Genomic DNA, 18958 nt, shown 5'->3' on the forward strand with positions numbered 1-18958 from the left:
TTAATTCGAATTAACTAATTTGAATTAAGTTAGTTCGAATTAGTGCTGTAGTGTAGACATACCCTCTGTTTTCCCACTTCCCCAGGTAGGTATTTTAGTTTTAAGAATGCCCAATAAAGATCTTGCAGATGTTTGTCTCCTTCTGTAGGACTGGAGCAAACCCACTTGTATCTTACCTTTAGGAGGAGTTCTTGAACAAACCGACTCGCAGACAGACGGACAGATGCACATTTCTAAAATATAGAGACAGAAGACTAGCAGATTTACCTGACATTGCTTGGGTCCGTAACTCAGGAATTCCATCAAGTGTATTTTATTCCTTCATCCCTATAAATCATTCGCTATGTTTTAACACAAAAGAGCGCTAATCAATTTGATTTCCAAATACGTTTTCTTCTAGTTTTCAAACCTTAAGCTTTGATTTAGCTGGGCCAAAGCTGAGCACTACTCCAAGTTTCTTGGTTTCATCTCTTTTCTGTAAGGCTTATTGAGAAGCGATCCTGTTTCAGGTTCTTCCTATTTTTCTGGCTCATCTTGGTTCGATTTCTTTCAACATTCACTGAGTGAGATCAACCTAGGGGCCTGGACTTGATTTGGTGATTCTGTTTCTTTGCTGTTTTGTCTTATGAGAAGCAATCCCATTCCAGGCACATCCCATTTGCCTGGCGCAACCCAACCCTGACCTCGCTTTTAGTTACGAGCAGCGGACGCTGCCTGCCAAATTTGGTGATCTTAGCTCAGACAATTTAGGAGGAGTTCTTCACCAAGCAGAGAAACTCTCAACTCTATAGCAGATTGTGATCTTGCAAATAAAACAGGCCAAATTAAGAAAGGTTATGAAAGACTGAAACCCACTGTTCTGGCTAAATGTGTATATGCAGTTGTGAAATTGTGTTCATACAAATCCGGGGCGGGCAGGGACCTCTGGAGTCATCGAGTCCAGCCCCCTGACCAACGCAGGACCAGCCCCAACTCAATCTTCCAGCTGTGCTGCAGGCCTTTATTACAGATACTCACTCCTCCTGGGCCCCCCGAACCCGGGATGCGAGTGAGCAACGGACTAACCCAGGTTCACCCTGATATCTTAGCGAGGATGTAAATACGCGGATCCATTGCATCACTCATCGAATCCACAATCATCACCCTGTGATGAATAGATTGAGACCTGCCCCCTTCACACCGTTTGAATTGACTCAGGCTGTTCTCGCACCACAAAACTCCTTCAATCGGCAGCTACAAGCGGGAACGGGGATGTGACCCCGAGCCCTGGTCCCCAGTAGGGAGTTATTTCGGAACAAGCCCCCTTCTTTCGAAGGCAATAGCGGAACGTCCACACGCCCGAGTCCGTCACGTTGAAATCTGCTCTCCGGCTCTCCTCGGGGAAGAAGGCTCGTTTCAAAATCGTTATTTCGAAACAGTCCACACTCCCGCTATTGCGAAATAACGACTCCCCAGACTCACTCGCACTCTACTCCCCTGCGCTGCCTGGGGCTCTGAGTGACCGCAGGGCCTGCGGGGGTTTGCTGCTGGTCCCTGGGGAGCCAGCTCAGGCCGGAGAGGCAGGGGGCCCAGCAGGCCCACGGTCCCAGGCTGCCCCCCAGAGGCCCTGCCCCACTCGTTTGGAAACAGTGGCTGTTGCTTGCGTGGTGGTTTGTGTCAGACTGTCCGGTGTTCATTTCTGTTTATGGTTTTCACAGCAGCTGGGGGCGGAGCGTGTAGAAGACACAGAGCTAAAGGGAGTGAACTCACCACACAGGCAGGGGACAGATTCTCGGAAGCTTTGCTCGGCAAACACCCCATCAGAGGCTCTCTCTGCGCTGGCTCCGTGGTTCCCCAACCTGCTACTCTGGTGAGTTGAGACAAGGACAGAGGACCCCTGGTTGGGTCTAAAGAGGAATTTCCATGTTAAGGCCTCCTAGAAGCCATAGATTTTTGCTGTTGTCAAAGGAAACCTGTGGGACTCCCTGCCTCTGGCTTTCAGTAGAGTTACTCTCTGGAATTCCTTTCCACTGGCTTTCAGTGGGTTAACCTGTGGGACTCCCTGCCACTGGCTTTCAGTAGAGTTACTCTCTGGAATTCCTTTCCACTGGCTTTCAGTGGGTTAACCTGTGGGACTCCCTGCCACTGGCACTCCATGGGGTTAATCCGTGGAACTTCCTGCCACTGGTGTTCAGTGGGGTTAAGCTGTGGAACTCCCCACCACTGGCATTCAGTGGGGTTATCATGGGGACTGAGTAGTTTGCAAGTGAGATGTGTGGTGTGGACGACACTTTCTCCCATTTTACCCTAAGCAGATGAGGTGTTTTCTATTCACCAAACTCTACCCAGAGGTAGGGCTGGAACCTGGATTCCTGGCTCCCAGGCCCTCTAACCATTAGGTCATTCTGCCCTGCACAGGGGATGCCAACCTAACAAGGGTATGGGGATGCTGTGCCAGACAACCCCAAAGGTCCCTGGTGCATGGCACAGCTCGTAGCACCTCTGAGGGCTGAAAACAGCTCGGTGGATTGAGGCTTCCTGTGTGAGAAGTGGGGAGGGAGCAGCAGCGGCCCGCAGAGGAGCCCAAGGGACGGGCTGTGGGATGAATGGATTTTTTTCTCCTCGCTGCAGGGAGTTCCGCAGGCACCAGCTCCTGCAGGCAGTGCTCACCATGGCCAATTCCCACTTGCTTGGGCCAGTGAGTCCCCGCACTGGAGACAGATCCAGCACCCCCGGTGGGGAAAGGCCAGGCCTCCTATTCCCTTCCCCTCTGAGTCAGCTTGTCCCCCCCCCCGTCCCCATCACAGTCATTAGTGGTCTTAGTGTTGACCTGTACTAAGACTGTCTCTCCCGTCCCCAACTTTCCACTCTCCTAAGGCATTCATCTCCCCCTACTGGCTGTAGCGGTATCTTGCAGCGGTGAGTTCCACTGGCTTTGCCCAGAAACTGGGACTGCCAGCCTGGAAAACCTAGAGAAATTCCAGAGGAACAGAGGGTGTCCTGGTGCTTTCCTTGCCTGCTCGGTTATTTCTCCCAACCTCTTCCTCCAAGCCCCTGTCTCATCTTCTGTTGCCTTGTCTAATCTCTCTTATGTGTCTCCCCAGGGCATAATGGAGCAAGGAAATGGGACCCTCCCGTCTGTAAACTGGGCAAATTCTAGCCAGTCCCTAGCACCCACGAATGATGTTCAGCTGGTCTCAGCAGGGTTGCTGTTCTCCATCTTCCTGGTGGGTGTGGTGGGGAACGGGCTGTACCTGTGGGTGCTGGGGTGGAAGATGAAGAGGACGGTGACCACGCTCTGGTTCCTCCACCTGGTCTCCTGTTCTCTCCTCTTCACCCTGCAGATCCCCTTCTTCATTGTCTACACCCTAATGGGTTTCCACTGGGTCCTCGGCACGGCCATGTGCAAACTCATCAGTGCCTGCACCCACTTGGTCATGTTCTCCTCCGTCTTCCTCCTCGCCCTCATCAGCCTGGACCGCTACGCCTTCACCTGCCACCCCGTCTGGTCCCAGGATCACCGCACTGTGCGCTGGGCCTGGAAGCTGGTTGCAGGGGCGTGGCTGGTCTCCTTGGCCCTCAGTGCTCCCTACCTGGCTTTCCAGGAGACCAGCATATTGGAGGATGGCAGAGTCGCTTGCACAAATTATTACAATGTCTCCAGAGACCAGGCTGGAGATGCCTGGAAGGAGCACATACACCTCGTGCTGTTCATGAGCCGGCTCCTGCTGGGCTTCCTGCTGCCCCTCTGCGTCATTGCAGGATTCTATGTCCGGATGGGCCTGACAATGAAGGAGAAGGGACTGGCCCGCAGTGGGAAGCCCTTCAAAGTCATGGTGGCAGCTGTGGTGTCCTTCTTCTTCGGCTGGCTGCCCTACCACCTCTACTATGGCCTGACGCTCTTCAAAGATGAGCCAAAGTCACTGACTGATGCTTTAGAGCTCATTTGTGTCATCATGTTCTGCATCAACTTCTGCTTCACACCCGTCCTCTACCTCTTTGTGGGGCAGACGTTCCAGCAGGTCCTCAGGGCGTCCCTGATCTCTGTGATCAAAGCAGCGTTTTACGAGGATCTCGACAGCAATGGGTTGGGACCCAATTCCACTGGGAGGAACCAGAGAGAAACTGACGGCACGGAAGTATAGAAAAAACTTGGGGCTGGGCTAGTTCTTGCTACCTAGTGACATTAGTTTCATGCGATTCTAGGTATTTCGACATTTTCTAGCTTGAATAGTTCCTTGAGTCTGGATTCAGAGTTGGCTCTAGATAGTCTTGTCTAGCACCTTGGCACATCCTAATCCCCCTAGAATCTGGAGGGTTCTAGATCCTGGAACCTCGTGTATTACGGGGACTGACAGATCCCTCTTTGGTTCTAGAATGGTTTTGGGCCATGTGCGTAAGTAGTTTTAAACGTTATATGCTCCCATGAGTTTTATATTAAACTAACTCTAGAACTGTGTGTCATTTTAGATGCCAAAATGTGTTCAAACTGCATAAACTCCCATGTATTCCAGATACATCACTGTACGCCGATCCCCCAAGGATTCCAACTTTCATTGTATGTCAGAGCCTGCTGGAGTCGCTTGGGTTCTAGATTTCTGGATAGTGCCAGGACCTCAGACTCTGTAACTGGTTTGAAACACTCTGCTCCCAGCCCTGAGCTCCCTCCCACACTCAGAATCCCTTGCCCCCACCCTCACCCCGAGAATGTGCTACGTGCCACCGTACGGCGGTGACATGTCCCACGTAACAAAATTCATGCTGCAGCTGGGCATGAAAAATCAGAAGAGTGATTAGAGCAAGGTGGGGCTTGGAGCAACGTTCCTTCTCATCTTTCCCAGCCATGTGCAGATTGTTCCCATCCATGTGTGGAATGAATGTTGCTCTATGCGCCGGGGTATGTGCACCACCAGGAGAAACACAAACCTCGCTGTGGGGCAGTGTTGGAATCTCTCCTGAGAGGCCCGGCTTCCAGGGTACACTGGCTTGGAGCCAGAACTCCTGGGCTGTGCCTTGGCGGTGGCAGGGGAGCGGTGTAGCTCTTGCTGTGACTCTCCCAGCACAGGCGGAGGGTGAACTCTGCTAGAAGCCCCCCCTGCAACACCGTCCTCCCGCTGCTTTCTCGGTGACACTCGTCTTGTGCCATCTCTGCCGCAGTGAGATGGGCCTGGACGTCTCGTTTGCAAGCCGGTGGCAGGACACGTCCACACACGCGGCTGGAGGCCGAGCTGGGTCCCATGGTGCTGCTGTCCACCAGCTTGCTGGGGTCCACAAAAGGGCTGGTCCTAGATTAGCCCAGGAGGCTGCTGAGGCCATGAGGAGAGGCAGGATGTGCACAGGCCAAGGCCGGCTCGAAAAACAGCTGAGGAGGGATCTGGGCTCCGGGCCGGCTCCGGGAGCTGCTGAGGGGGAAGCTGAGTTCCAGGAACTGCCGTGACCATCTGACGTGTGCAGAGCTGTTTGGGAAATGCTGTGATGGGAACTGAGATGGGCCTTGGTCCTTCCGCCCAGCTCGGAAGGGGAAGTGAACATCACACAGAGGTGGGACCCGACCTTGCACGGAGCTGAGCTGCACCACACCAGGGAGAGCTCCGGCAGCCCAACCAAATCCCCCTCCCGCAGAGCCAGGCACCAGAGGAAGCAGACGGGTAAGTGAATCCGACTTTTAAAGTGGCCGCTCCTGCCGCCCGGCCCGGCAGTGTGTTCAGGGAGGCAGCACATGGCCAGCTCCTCCCAACTTGCTGCTCCGCTCTCACCCCATCCTGGCACCCCCCTAGCGTGTTGCCCAGGGACAACTTCCTCCCCCACCCCGCTCTCCCCCATTACACCTCTGATGTAGGACTTCTGAGTTCCTAGCAGCACCAGTGAGTTTACTGGCTGGACACTGCCCCGGACCATGACCTTGGCTCAGATGGTCGGCCAGCCCTTTGCTCCAAGCGTCAGTTTGCAAAGCTGTTGCCCCCGACAGGAGAAGCAGGCTGAGGAATTGGAATTGGGGTCTCCATCACTCGGTAGTGTACAGCAATAATCAGTCTAGAGTAATAATCGGTCTAGTGCAGTAGTTGGTCTAGAGCAATAATCGGACTAGGGCAGTAATCAGCCTAGGGCAGGGCTTCTTGCAACTAATTTTGGTGGCTCCAGGGTGCAATTTTTCTCAAAGACTTTAGGAAAACCAGAGAAATATGCACACCTACATGGCCACATCATTGCCATTTATTTATGTAGAGGCTGTTGCAAGACTCAGGCTTTTTCTGTACTTTCCTGGAAGGTCGACTCAAGAAACACCACTCCATCGTCGTTAATTGCACAGCAGGAGTCGATGTGCCTTAGTTTCACCTATGGTGCAATCTCCACAGGTGGAGGTGGACGGGTGCTAATACTCCTGTTGACCTCCCTGACGCTCTGTGAATTGAGGACCAAGGGTTAGAACACAGCGGGAGACCGAAGGCAAACACGATCCTGGAGAAGGCTACTGATCTGGTGCCACTGACAACCAACTGAAAAATTGGAGAGACCTAGAACATATGGAATTATGGAGAGAGCAGGGACTCTAGAACCCAGGGACACTGCAGGGTTTATAATCAGCAAGATACCTAGAACCCACCAGGTTTCAGAAATATCAGGGTTCTAGGAACAAATAAGTCGCCAAGTTTTCAGCTCTTCCTAAGTCTGGGCAACTTTTTAGTTCTCAACTTCTAACCTGTGTGTTCCACTAGTGTCTACGTTCTCCTGGGTTTCCACTGAGTCTTCGGCATGGCCACGTGCTAACTACTCTACACCTGCATCTCTCGAGCCATGTTCTCCTGTGTCTTACTGCTCACCCTCATCAGCCTGAACCGCTACACCCTCACTCACCATCCCGTCTGGTTTCAGAACTACCGCACCTTTTGCTGGGCTGGAAAGCTGGCTGTGGATGTGTGGCTGGTCTCCTTTGCTCTCAGTGCTCCCTACCTGGCTTTCTGGGAGACCCGCATGGTGGAAGGGGGCAGGATCGCCTGCATCAACAACTATGCTCTTTCCGAAGACTGGAACAGAGCTGAGATGCTGGATTTGGGGAGACAGATCCATCTGGCCATCTTTGTGATCTGGTTTCCGCTGGGCTTCCTGCTGCCCTTCTGCACTATGGCAGGATGCTACAGCCGGGTGGGGTTGAAGATGAAGGAGAAGAGGCTGGGTTGGGCTGGCAAGCTTTCAATGTGATGGTGGCCGCAGTGGCTTCCTTCTTCCTTGGCTGGCTGCCCTACCGTGGATTGAAGCTCTACAGGAATGTACCAGAGTCGGTGACAGGTGCCGTCTTGGTCATTTACACTGTCACATCCTGCTTCAATGCTTGTTTCACCCCCATCCTCTACCTGTTTGTGGGGGAGACGTTCTGGTAGCTCAGTGGTCCCCAACGTGGTGCCCGCAGGCGCCATGGCGCCCACCGGGGCACTTATGTGCACCCGCCAGATGCCGGCTCTAGGCACCAGCAAACCAAGCACATGCTTGGCGTGGCACATTGCCAGGGGCAGCATTCTGGCCGCCCCTGAGAGAGGGCGGAGAACTCCTGAATTCCTAACCCTTACCGCCTGACGTGGGCCTCCCTGTGCCCACCCCAGGCAGCGGGCGGGGCAGTGGAGCAAGTGATGGGTCAGCAATGAGCCACCCTGGGCAAGCTGGGTGCGTGATTGGCTGAGGCGCCATGACATCATGGTTCCAGGGCTGCCTTCCTCCGGCACCAGGGAGAAAAGTGCGCCCTCTAGTGAGCGCGAGAGGGCGTCGCGGCGGGGCGGCCCCGGCAGGAGCGCTGGCCACGCGCCGCTCCAGTTGCCTTCCCGGCGCAGCTTCCAGTGCCCAGCACCCAGCAGCAGCGGAGCGGGAAATGCCCGAGGGAGCCTCCCATCCATGAAGCAGACTCCGGCGCCCGGGGATAATTTGCGCTCCTCTGACTGGCACCAGCCAGCTCAGCCCGACGTGCAGGGGGGCGCAGCAGCCCGGTCTGGTTGGTCTGGCGGTGAGGCTCTGCTGGAGGGGGCCTTGCCTGCCCCGGCTCAGAGATTTGGGGGTTGGGGGGGAGAGGTGTCCCTGGCCTTGCCCTTTATGTTTCCCGGCTGTGTCCATGTGCATCTGCAGGGGGACCTGTGCCACTTTCACCCTTTCCTCAGGGTGCGCCGAAGTTTCTGCACGTGCTGGGAGGAGGGGACAGGAGGGTTTGGTGGGGAGCGGGAAAAGAGATGGAGTTCGGTCAGTGGGGGGACGTGGGAGAGGGGTACGGACTGGGTCAAGGGGGGAGGGAAGAGGAGAGGAGTGATGGGGTTTGGCTGGGAGGGAAGACAGGGCACAGGGTGGATCATGTGGAGGATAGAAGGGGGGGGCAGACTGCGTCCAGTCACTGGGGGGTAGAGTTTGCCTGGGAGGGGAGAGGAGGTGGAAACTGAGTTTGGTGAGTGGCGGTTGGGGGGTCAGGATGTGGGTGGAGGGGAGACAGGACGTAGGCTGGGTTTGGCCGGAGGGCGCGGTGGGAGTCAAAGAGCTGCAAGGTGAAAGGGGCGCTTTCCTCAGTGCCTGTCCTGTAGCAGTGTGCAAGGTGGGGGAGGAGAACGGTGTGTGGACAAACCTTTTTTTGCTTGAGACGGTAAAAAACCTAGAGCTGGCCCTGCTCGCAAGGCACGTGTGGCCCCACCCCCAGACGTGCGGCATACACACGGCCCCGCCCCCAGTGCCCGGCGCACGTGCAGCCCCACCCCCAGGCGCCCAGCAGCCCCAAAAGGTTGAGGACCACTGTGGTAGCTCTTCAGGATGTCTCTTCTCACCCTGGTCAAGGAGCCGTTTGTCGAACTCGAGAGCAGTGCCTGTGTGTCCAGTGTAAGACAAGGGTCAGAATTCTAGACCACTTAAGACGGAATGATCTGAATTTCCCTGAAGTTGAAAATTTGGCATCCCCCATTCATCGTTAGATCCCCAATGTTCCTAAGTCCTAGTGGGTTCCAGGTGTCTCAATGTTCATAAATCCAGAGTGTTCCTGGATTCCAGATTCACAGCTATCTCCAGATTCCCCCGGGTTCTAGATCTATCAGTATTTCCAATCTCAGACAGTCATCAGTGGCACCCTTCAATGGCACCAGAGCTCTCACTGTTCTATCCTGAGTCACTTGGTTTCTCCATCACTAGCTGGCTCTGGAATCTCATTCATTCGAAGTCTCTCATTGTGTTCAAACTCCATGTCCTTGGGTTTTAGATTCCTGACCAGATCCAGGACATCAGAGTCTAGTTCAAACCACATAGAATCTAACCAGTTCCAGATTGGTGGCTAGAAGGTTAATTGTGGTTCTAGATTTCCAAATGGTTGAAAAATCCTGACACAGGATATTTGTAGGATTAACCTATGGGATGCAATGCAGAGGGCTGGACTGATGTCAGAGGGTGACTTACAGTCAATGAGATGAGACGTTCCCTATTTATAATGCTCAATCTCTGTCCCTGGTCAGAGTCAGGTTCCTGCCCAGGAGTCTTGATTCCCAACCACCCTCCTCCTCTGCTCTAACCACTAGGCTCCCCAGTCCTTGGCTAGGAGTTGCATCATTTGTGGGTCATCCTGTGTTGTGAGCTGGGGATCTCTCCAGGCTGTGAGACACCCCTCTGCCCCCATGAAAGGACTTCAGCAAGTCACAGGCCCTGCCTCTCCTTGGGCTCTGTGTGAATCCGTGAGGTGCTGGTCAAGCATTGGGGGTAGCAAAGCAGGGAGGTTGGAAGCCAGGATCTTACAGACCAGATGGGGCAGAGCATGTAACAGGCCAGCCCCCTGCGGCGATGCTGACAGATGGGGAGCAAATCCCACTTCATTGTCTCTGTGTTAAGCCACAATGCTGGAGTCCCTCAGTCTCAGACCGTGTCCACACGGGGGCGCCGTGTAGCACTCCAGGTCTCAGGCCAAAGGGAAATAAAACGCTTCCCTTCCCAGAGCCAGTGTCTGTGGGCGTGTGTGCCGGGGGGGGGCACTCCCCTCCTGCGAGCACCCCCACAGCGGCCCTGCTTCAATCTTTAAAAAGCCTTGCAGCTGTTCACCCCTCCAGCCCAGTCCCACGCCGCAGGGGTGTTTACAGCCCCCTGCCGGGCTGGACGTCTAATAGGGCCCAGCCCGGTGCCCTCTGCCAGGTGTCCGACTCCAGTCCAGGTTCCATCTCTTTCCCCTCTGAGGAGGAGAGCGGAGACTCCAGGGCTTCTCCTCCTGGAGACAGTGTCCCGGCAGCTCCCCACTCCGAGCTGTGCCTGGTTCCACCAGCCCTTTTAACCATCTCCCTTCAGGTCTGGGCTGCAACTGAGCAGACCTGAGCCTGCAGATTCTCTTATAGTCCTCTCCGGCTCCTGATTGGCTGGTTACTCCAGGGCCTCTCTAGCCTCCTGGAGGACCTCTCTGTGGCGTTAGCGCCTAGCCCCAGTACACCTTACTACAGCGCGTGGCTGGGTAGACTAGGCCCTGAGATTTCTTGCTAGAAGCCTCGTGGCTTTGCCTCAGAAAAGCTCAAGGAAATGGATCCTCCAAGCTGCCTCAAGTGGCTGTGAGGCAAGCAGCCAATGGGAGAGCTGAAGAGAGCAGCCAATGGGGGCCAAGCAGGCCCATATAAAAGGCGCTGCAGTGCAGAGCACAGGAGGGTTTCTCTCTGGAGTTGGATAGGGGTGGTTGGAAGCAACAGGACCTTGGACAGAGCAGTGCTGCTGGGGATGGTGAGATGCGGATCCTGGCTGAGGAACATGCTGGGGCCACAGGGAATTGTAGTCATGACTGGGTGTGTGGAACGCAACTAGGCAGGTGGCTGAGGTCTATAGGGCCCTAGGCTGGGGTTTGGCGCAGTGGGGGGACCTGGATTCTACCCCCCCATGAGGACTTTGGATGAACTTGAAAAGAGGGAAACGAACTCTGTTACTGGCCCCCAGGAGGGCAGAGGCCTGACAGGACCTGAGAGGGCGAAGTCCTCACCCCAGGGAGGGAGCCCTGGAAAATTCCAGGTCAGGGGCAAATGGAGGGGGGAGCCCAGAGGGGCTGGAGCCCACCAGATGGGCACTGTGCTGGGCCTTGTGGGACAGATTGCTCAGCGAGCCTGGGACTGGGCTGCAGACGGACGTTCCAGAGGGGCTGAGACTGGCCCCCGTTAGCTGCGGAACCAGGCCGGGGTCTGACAGGCTCACAAGGCTGTTCCTTACTCTGGCATGATGAATGCAGAAGTGGGGGCCCCCGAAACACCCCCCAACCTGATCTCCACAGGCTTTGGTACAAAACGTCCCCGCACAATCCTAATACCGGGACTTTGGGGAATCCGCTGCCACCATCAAGTGCTTTTGAACCCACAACCAGGGGTGGACACTTGAACCCAACCCCAGGGGCATCCCAACCTCCTTTCCCCAAAGAGCTTGAAAAAGAAAAGAGAAAACACACCCTGCAGACTGCGGTTGCTGTCCCTAGCCAGGGGCACGGAGATATCCACAGACAGAGTCTCCAGGACACAGAAATGAACCAATCCCAGGTTAAATTAAAATAAAGAAAGAACTTTTAATATCAAAATAATATCAGAATTGCAAGGATAGTTGGAATGGCTAGATGGTAAGAGCCACCAATTAATATACTCGGGGGGGGGAGGGGGGAGAGCCTATGGGCTCAGGACTTGGTTACAAAAGAGAGGAAAACCAATTCCTAACAGCACAGACATCAGATCCAAATTCCCAAACCAGAAAACACTAAACCCTGACAGATTTATCTAGACTTTACCCAACTTACACGTTATGACGAGTCTTTTTCTTGGAGAGAGACTTGTCTTCTGTCTCCCTCGGAATCTAGAGAGCAACTTTTCTCAGAGTCAAAGGAGGGAAAACCCCAAAATTCCTTTGTCTCGGTTTGAAATTCCTTTCTGCATTTCTATTGTCTGTCTGCTACCTGGCTAGGCACAGGGACAAAGTTAACCCCTAGGGTATGTCTAAACTTGCGGCCTAATTCAAACTAGGACTGCAGATGTAGGCATTGGGAATTGCAAATCAAGCCCGGGATTTAACCATCACCTGCTGTTGTCCAGCAAGGGTGCTACAGCGCAATGAGGCCACATCGAGGGAATCACTCAGTCCTGCCAGGGGACTCAGGGACACCCCCAGACAGGCCTTGTGATCCGTGTCCTCCAGGCACATGCGCTACAGGAATGGAATTACACCCAGGGGTCCCAGGCTCCACCAGCCCCCTGCCCCACCTGTGTTGCAGGCCCCCACGGCACTGAAAACCTGAGGACACTGATGGAAAGAACAGGCAGAGGCAGTGGAGGAAGAAGGCACCTTTATTGCAGATACTCGCTCTGCCTGGACCCCCCCAATCCGGGCTGCAAGTGAGCAATGGACCAACCCAGGTTCACCTTGATGTCTTAGCGAGGATGTAAATACGCGGATCCATTGCGTCACTCTTGATTCCCTAATTCAGTCATGTGAGCGCCTGTCGAATCCCCAATCATCACCCTCACCCAGTGATGAACAGACTTAGACCCGCCCCCTTCACACCGTTTGAGTTGACTCAGGCTGTTCTCACACTTTGAAACTTCTTCAATCGGCAGATACAAGGGAGAAGGGGGACGTGACGCCGAACCCTGGTCCCCACTAGGAAGTTATTTCGGAAGAAGCCCCCTTCTTTTGAAGGCATAAGTGGAACATCCCGAGCCCGAGCCCGAGCCCGAGCCCGTCACGTCGAAATCTGCTCTCTGGCTCTCCTCGGGGAAGGAGGCTCATTTCAAACTCGTTATTTTGAAACAGCAGAACCGGGGCGTCCACACTCCGGCTATTGCGAAATAACAACTCCCCAGACTCACTCGAACTCTCTACTCCCCTGCGCTGCCTGGGGCTCTGAGTGACCGCAGGGCCTGCGGGGGTTTGCTGCTGGTCCCTAGCAAAGCCTGGGAAGCCAGCTCAGGCTGGAGAGGCAGGGGGCCCAGCATACCCACGGTCCCAGGCTGCCCCCCTGGGGCCCTGTCCCATGCGTTTGGAAACAGTGGCTGTTGCTTGCGTGGTGGTTTGTGTCAGACTGTCCAGTGTTCATTTCTGTTTATGGTTTGCACAGCAGCTGGGGGCCCCTGGTTGGGTCTAAAGGGGAATTTCCATGATAAGGCCTCCTAAGACCTTGGTTTTTTTTGCAGTTGTCAAAGGAAACCAGTGGGATTCCTTGCCGCTGGCTTGCAGCAAGATCAGTCTGTGGAACTCCCTGCCACTGGCTTTCAGCGGGGTTAGTCTCTGGGATTCCTTACCACTGGCTTTCAGTGGGGTTAGTCTTGGGACTCCCTGCCAGTGGTGCTCAGTGGGGTTAAGGTGTGGAACTTCCTGCCACTAGTGTTCAGCATGGGTTAACCTGTGGAACTCCTATGCACTAGCGCTTTTGAGGATTAACTCGTGGAACTCCCTGCCACTGGCATTCAGTGGACTTATCATTGGGCCTGGGAGTCAGAGTATGCAAGTGAGATGTGTGTTGTGTGAGTGGCAGTGTCTCACATTTCAGCAAATTCTCCCACTACCTAGGATTTCTGACCTGCCGCCTCCGCCCCTTCCCAGAGGTAAGGTTGGAACCTGGGAGTCCTGGCTGCCAGGCCCTCTAACCATTAGACAATTCTGCCCCATAGAAGGGAGACCAACCTTACAGGCTGTGGGGATGCCATGCAAGAGAACCCCAAGGTCCGATTTACTGCACGGCTCGCAGCACCACTGAGGACTAGAAATAGCTCAGTGTATTGAGGCTTCCTGTGTGAGAAGTGGGGAGGGAAGCCTCCTGTCTATTCTCAGAAGTCAGCGTGCAGCAGCAGCAGGCAGAGGAGCCCAAGGGACGGGGTGTGGGACAAATGGATTTTTTCCTGTTGCTGCAGGGAGTTCCATGGGTACCAGCTCCAGCACTCAGGGCATTACCACGGCCAGTTCCCACCTGCTTGGGCCAGTGAGTCATAGAATCTTGGATTCATAGAACCATAGAGCTGGAAGAGACCTCAGCAGGTCATCAAGTCCAGCCCCCTGCCCTAGGCAGGACCAATCCCAACTAAATCAACCCGGCCAGGGCTTTGTCAAGCCGAGACTTTAAAATCTTGAGGGCTGGAGATTCCACCCCCTCCCTAGGGAACCCAGCCCAGTGCTTCACCGTCCTCCTAGGGAAAGAGTTTTTCCTAATATCCAACCTAGTCCTCCCCCACTGCCACTTGTGTCTCCTCACTGGAGACAGATCCAGCGCCCTCTGGTGCGGAAGGGCCCTGCATCCCATTCCCCATCCTTCTGAGTCAGCCTGTCCCCGCCCCGTCACAGTCACATGACGTTCTTAGTGCTGACCTGTTCTACCACTGTCTCCTCCCTCCTTGCACACTACTATAGCATAAAGCTCCCCCTGTTGGCCGTAGCACTATCTTGTGGCGGTGAGTTCCACTGGCTATGCCGAGAAATTGGGACTGACAGCCCAGATACTGGGTGTCCTGGTGCATTCCTTGCCTGCTCTGTTATTTCTCCCAACCTCTTTTTCCACGCTCCTGTCTCATCTTCTGTTTCCCTGTCTAATCCCTCTTGTGACTCTCCCCAGAGCATGATGGAACAAGGCAACGGGACCCTCCCACCTGTAACCTGGACAAATTCTAGCCAGTCCCCCGTACCCACGAAGGATGTTCAGCTGGCCTCAGCCGGGCTTCTGTTCCCCACTGTCCTGGTGGGTCTTGTGGGGAACGGTCTGTACCTGTGGGTGTTGGGGTGGAAGATGAAGAGGACGGTGACCACGCTCTGGTTCCTCCACCTGGTCTCCTGTTCTCTCCTCTTCACCCTGCTGATCCCCTTCTTCATCATCTACATCCTGATGGGTTTCCACTGGGTCCTCGGCACAGCCATGTGCAAACTCATCAGTGCCTGCATCCAACTTGGCATGTTTTCTTCAGTCTTCCTCCTCACCCTCATCAGCCTGGACCGCTACACCTTCACCTGCCACCCTGTCTGGTCCCAGCATCACCGCACCGTGCACGAGGCCAAGAAGCTGGTTGCAGGGGCGTGGCTGGTCTCCTTAGCCCTCAGTGCTCCCTACCTGGCTTTCCAGGAGACCAGATTGTTGGGGAACGGCAGAGTCACTTGCACAAATTATTACACTGGCACTGGAGACCAGGCTGGAGATGCCTGGAAGGAGCACATGTACCTCGTGCTGTTCATGAGCCGGCTCCTGCTGGGTTTCCTTCTGCCCCTCTGCGTCATTGCAGGATGCTACGTCCGGATGGGCCTGACAATGAAGGAGAAGGGACTGGCCCGCAGTGGGAAGCCCTTCAAAGTCATGGTGGCAGCAGTGGTGTCCTTCGTCTTCGGCTGGCTGCCCTACCACCTCTACTACGGCCTGATGCTCTTCACTGAGGGGCCCAAGTCATTAACTGCCACCTTCCAGCTCATTTGTGTCATCATGTTCTGTGCCAACATCTGCTTCACACCCATCCTCTACCTCTTTGTGGGGCAGACGTTCCAGCAGGTCTTCAGAGCATCCCTGATCTCTCTGGTCAGAGCAGCATTTTACGAGGATCTCGACAGCGATGGGTTGGGGCCTCATTCCCATGGGAGGACCCAGCGAGAAACTGACTGCATGGAAGTATAGAAAAAACTTGGGGCTGGGCAAGTTCTAGACACCTGCTGACCTTAGCTTTATGGGGTTCTAGGTATTGCAATCATTCCTTAGGGTCTAGATTAGAACAATAAATCAGAGAGCTGGAATAGACCTTAGGAGGTCATCAAGTCCAGCCGCCTGCTCAACGTAGGACCAATCTCAACTAGATTTCTGACTGGCTATAGATTTATAGCAGGCTCTAAACAGTCTTGTGTTCTAGGCACGTTGGCATATCCTTACCCCCTTAGTGTCCTGAAGGTTCTGGATTCCTGTTTGGTTCTAGAATGGTTTTCGGCCATCTGCATAAGTAGTTTAAAACTCTTTATGCTCCTGTGAGTTCTATATTAAACTGACTCTAGGACCGCAAGTTGTTTTAGATGTCAAAATGCTTTTGAACTGTATAGCTCTCCTGTATTCCGGATACATCACTGCGGGCAGATCCCCCAAGGATTCCAACTTTCATTCTGTGTCACAGCTTGGTAGAGTCGCTTGGGTTCTCGATTCCTGGGACGTGCCAGAACCTCACACTCTGGAACTGGTTTGAAACTCTTTGCCCCAGCCCTGAGCCCCCTCCCCCACTCAGAACAACTTGTCCCCACCCTCACCCCTTGTCGCCACGTTTAGCCAGAGAGTTTGCTGCAATCCCCATATGGTGGTGACGCGTCCCAGGAAACAAAATTCATGCCGCAGTTGGGTGTGAAAAATTGGCAGAGTGGTCAGAGCAAGGCAGGGCTTGGAGCAACATTCCCTCTCATATTATCCAGCCATGTGCAGGTTGTTCCCATCCATGTGCGGAATACATTTTGCAACGTGCGCCGGGGCATGTGCACCACCAGGAGAAACACAAACCTCGCTGTGGGGCAGTGTTGGAATCTCTCTGGAGAAGCCCGGCTTCCAGGGGACACTGGGTTGGAGCCAGAACTCCTGGGCTGTGCCTTGGCGGTGGCCGGGGAGCGCTGTAGCTCTTGCTGTGACACCTCCAGCACAGGTGGAGGGTGAACTCTGTAAGGACCCCCCCACTTCCACTTTTGCAATGACACTGGTCTTGTGCAACCCCCTGCTGCGGCGAGATGGGCCCGGAAGTCTCTTTGGGAAGCAGGCAGAGGGATACGTCCACACGCACGGCTGCAGGCCGAGCTGGGTCCCACAGTGTCGCTGGCCGCCTGCTTGCTGGGATCTGCAAAGGGGCTGGTCCTAGGTCAGCCAGGGAGGCTGCTGAGGCTGTGGGGAGAGGCGGGATGTGTGCAGCCCAACCAAATCCCCCTCCCGCAGAGCCAGGAACCATAGGAGTTATTTCGGAACAAGCCCCCTTCTTTCGAAGGCATAAGTGGAACATCCACGAGCCCATCACATCGAAATCTGTTCTCTAGCTCTCCTCAGGGAAGGAGGCTCATTTCGAACTCGTTATTTTGAAACAGCAGCACCAGGGCGTCCACACTCCGGCTATTGCGAAATAACGACTGCCCAGACTCACTCAAACTCTCTACTCCCCTGCGCTGCCTGGGGCTCTGAGTGACCGCAGGGCCTGCGGAGGTTTGCTGCTGGTCACTAGCAAAGCCTGGGAAGCCAGCTCAGGCTGGAGAGGCAGGGGGCCCAGCATACCCACGGTCCCAGGCTGCCCCCCTGGGGCCCTGTCTCACGCGTTTGGAAACAGTGGCTGTTGCTTGCGTGGTGGTTTGTGTCAGACTGTCCGGTGTTCATTTCTGTTTATGGTTTGCACAGCAGCTGGGGGCGGAGTGTGTAGAAGACACAGAGCAAAGGGGAGTGAACTCACCACACAGGCAGGGGACAGACTCTCGGATGCTTTGCTGGGCAAACACACCCCATCAGAGGCTCTCTCTGCGCTGGCTCCGTGTGTCTGCAGCTTGCTACCCTGGTGAGTTGAGAAAAGGACAGAGGGCCCCTGGTTGGGTGTAAAGGGGAATTTCCATGATAAGGCCTCCTAGGATCTGTGGTTTTTTGCTGTTGTCAGGGGAAACCAGTGGGATTCCTTGCCACTAGCTTGCAGCAAGATCAGTCTGTGGAACTCCCTGCCACTGGCTTTCAGCGGGGTTAGTCTCTGGGATTCCTTACCACTGGCTTTCAGTGGGGTTAGTCTTGGGACTCCCTGCCAGTGGTGCTCAGTGGGGTTAAGGTGTGGAACTTCCTGCCACTAGTGTTCAGCATGGGTTAACCTGTGGAACTCCTATGCACTAGCGCTTTTGGGGGTTAACTCGTGGAACTCCCTGCCACTGGCATTCAGTGGACTTATCATTGGGCCTGGGAGTCAGAGTTTGCAAGTGAGATGTGTGTTGTGTGAGTGACAGTGTCTCACATTTCAGCAAATTCTCCCACTACCTAGGATTTCTGACCTGCCGCCTCCGCCCCTTCCCAGAGGTAAGGTTGGAACCTGGGAGTCCTGGCTGCCAGGCCCTCTAACCATTAGACAATTCTGCCCCATATAAGGGAGACCAACCTTACAGGCTGTGGGGATGCCATGCAAGAGAACCCCAAGGTCCGATTTACTGCACGGCTCGCAGCACCACTGAGGACTAGAAACAGCTCAGTGTATTGAGGCTTCCTGTGTGAGAAGTGGGGAGGGAAGCCTCCTGTCTATTCTCAGAAGTCAGCGTGCAGCAGCAGCAGGCAGAGGAGCCCAAGGGACGGGGTGTGGGACAAATGGATGTTTTCCTGTTGCTGCAGGGAGTTCCATGGGTACCAGCTCCAGCACTCAGGACGTTACCACGGCCAATTCCCACCTGCTTGGGCCAGTGAGTCTTGGATTCATAGAACCATAGAGCTGGAAGAGACCTCAGCAGGTCATCAAGTCCAGCCCCCTGCCCTAGGCAGGACCAATCCCAACTAAATCAACCCGGCCAGGGCTTTGTCAAGCCGAGACTTTAAAATCTTGAGGGCTGGAGATTCCATCCCCTCCCTAGGGAAACCAGCCCAGTGCTTCACCGTCCTCCTAGGGAAAGAGTTTTTCCTAATATCCAACCTAGTCCTCCCCCACTGCCACTTGTGTCTCCTCACTGGAGACAGATCCAGCGCCCTCTGGTGCGGAAGAGCCCTGCATCCCATTCCCCATCCTTCTGAGTCAGCCTGTCCCCGCCCCGTCACAGTCACATGACATTCTTAGTGCTGACCTGTTCTACCACTGTCTCCTCCCTCCTTGCACACTACTAAAGCATAAAGCTCCCCCTGTTGGCCGTAGCACTATCTTGTGGCGGTGAGTTCCACTGGCTCTGCCGAGAAATTGGGACTGACAGCCCAGATACTGGGTGTCCTGGTGCATTCCTTGTCTGCTCTGTTATTTCTCCCAACCTCTTTTTCCACGCTCCTGTCTCATCTTCTGTTTCCCTGTCTAATCCCTCTTGTGACTCTCCCCAGAGCATG

The 18958-nt window shown here is 54.7% G+C and overlaps 2 protein-coding genes and 1 pseudogene across 2 annotated transcripts; all 3 read left to right on the forward strand.

Annotated features, from left to right (window-relative positions):
• The first annotated feature begins 3089 nt into the window (after positions 1-3089).
• On the forward strand, positions 3090-4385 carry LOC142819645 (putative G protein-coupled receptor 33). Its single transcript, XM_075908036.2, has one exon. The coding sequence runs from the start codon at positions 3090-3092 to the stop codon at positions 4122-4124; it is 1035 nt and encodes a 344-aa protein (XP_075764151.2). The 3' UTR covers positions 4125-4385.
• Positions 4386-4686: 301 nt separating this feature from the next.
• Positions 4687-7358, forward strand: LOC142819695 (putative G protein-coupled receptor 33; annotated as a pseudogene).
• Positions 7359-14539: 7181 nt separating this feature from the next.
• Positions 14540-15941, forward strand: LOC102457658 (putative G protein-coupled receptor 33). Its single transcript, XM_075907819.2, has one exon. It carries the CDS (start codon positions 14540-14542, stop codon positions 15572-15574), a length of 1035 nt encoding a protein of 344 aa, XP_075763934.2. The 3' UTR covers positions 15575-15941.
• The last annotated feature ends 3017 nt before the right edge of the window (positions 15942-18958 follow it).

This window comes from Pelodiscus sinensis, chromosome 22, assembly GCF_052426305.1.
Source record: "Pelodiscus sinensis isolate ZL-2025 chromosome 22, ASM5242630v1, whole genome shotgun sequence".
NCBI classification, from domain to species: domain Eukaryota; kingdom Metazoa; phylum Chordata; order Testudines; family Trionychidae; genus Pelodiscus; species Pelodiscus sinensis.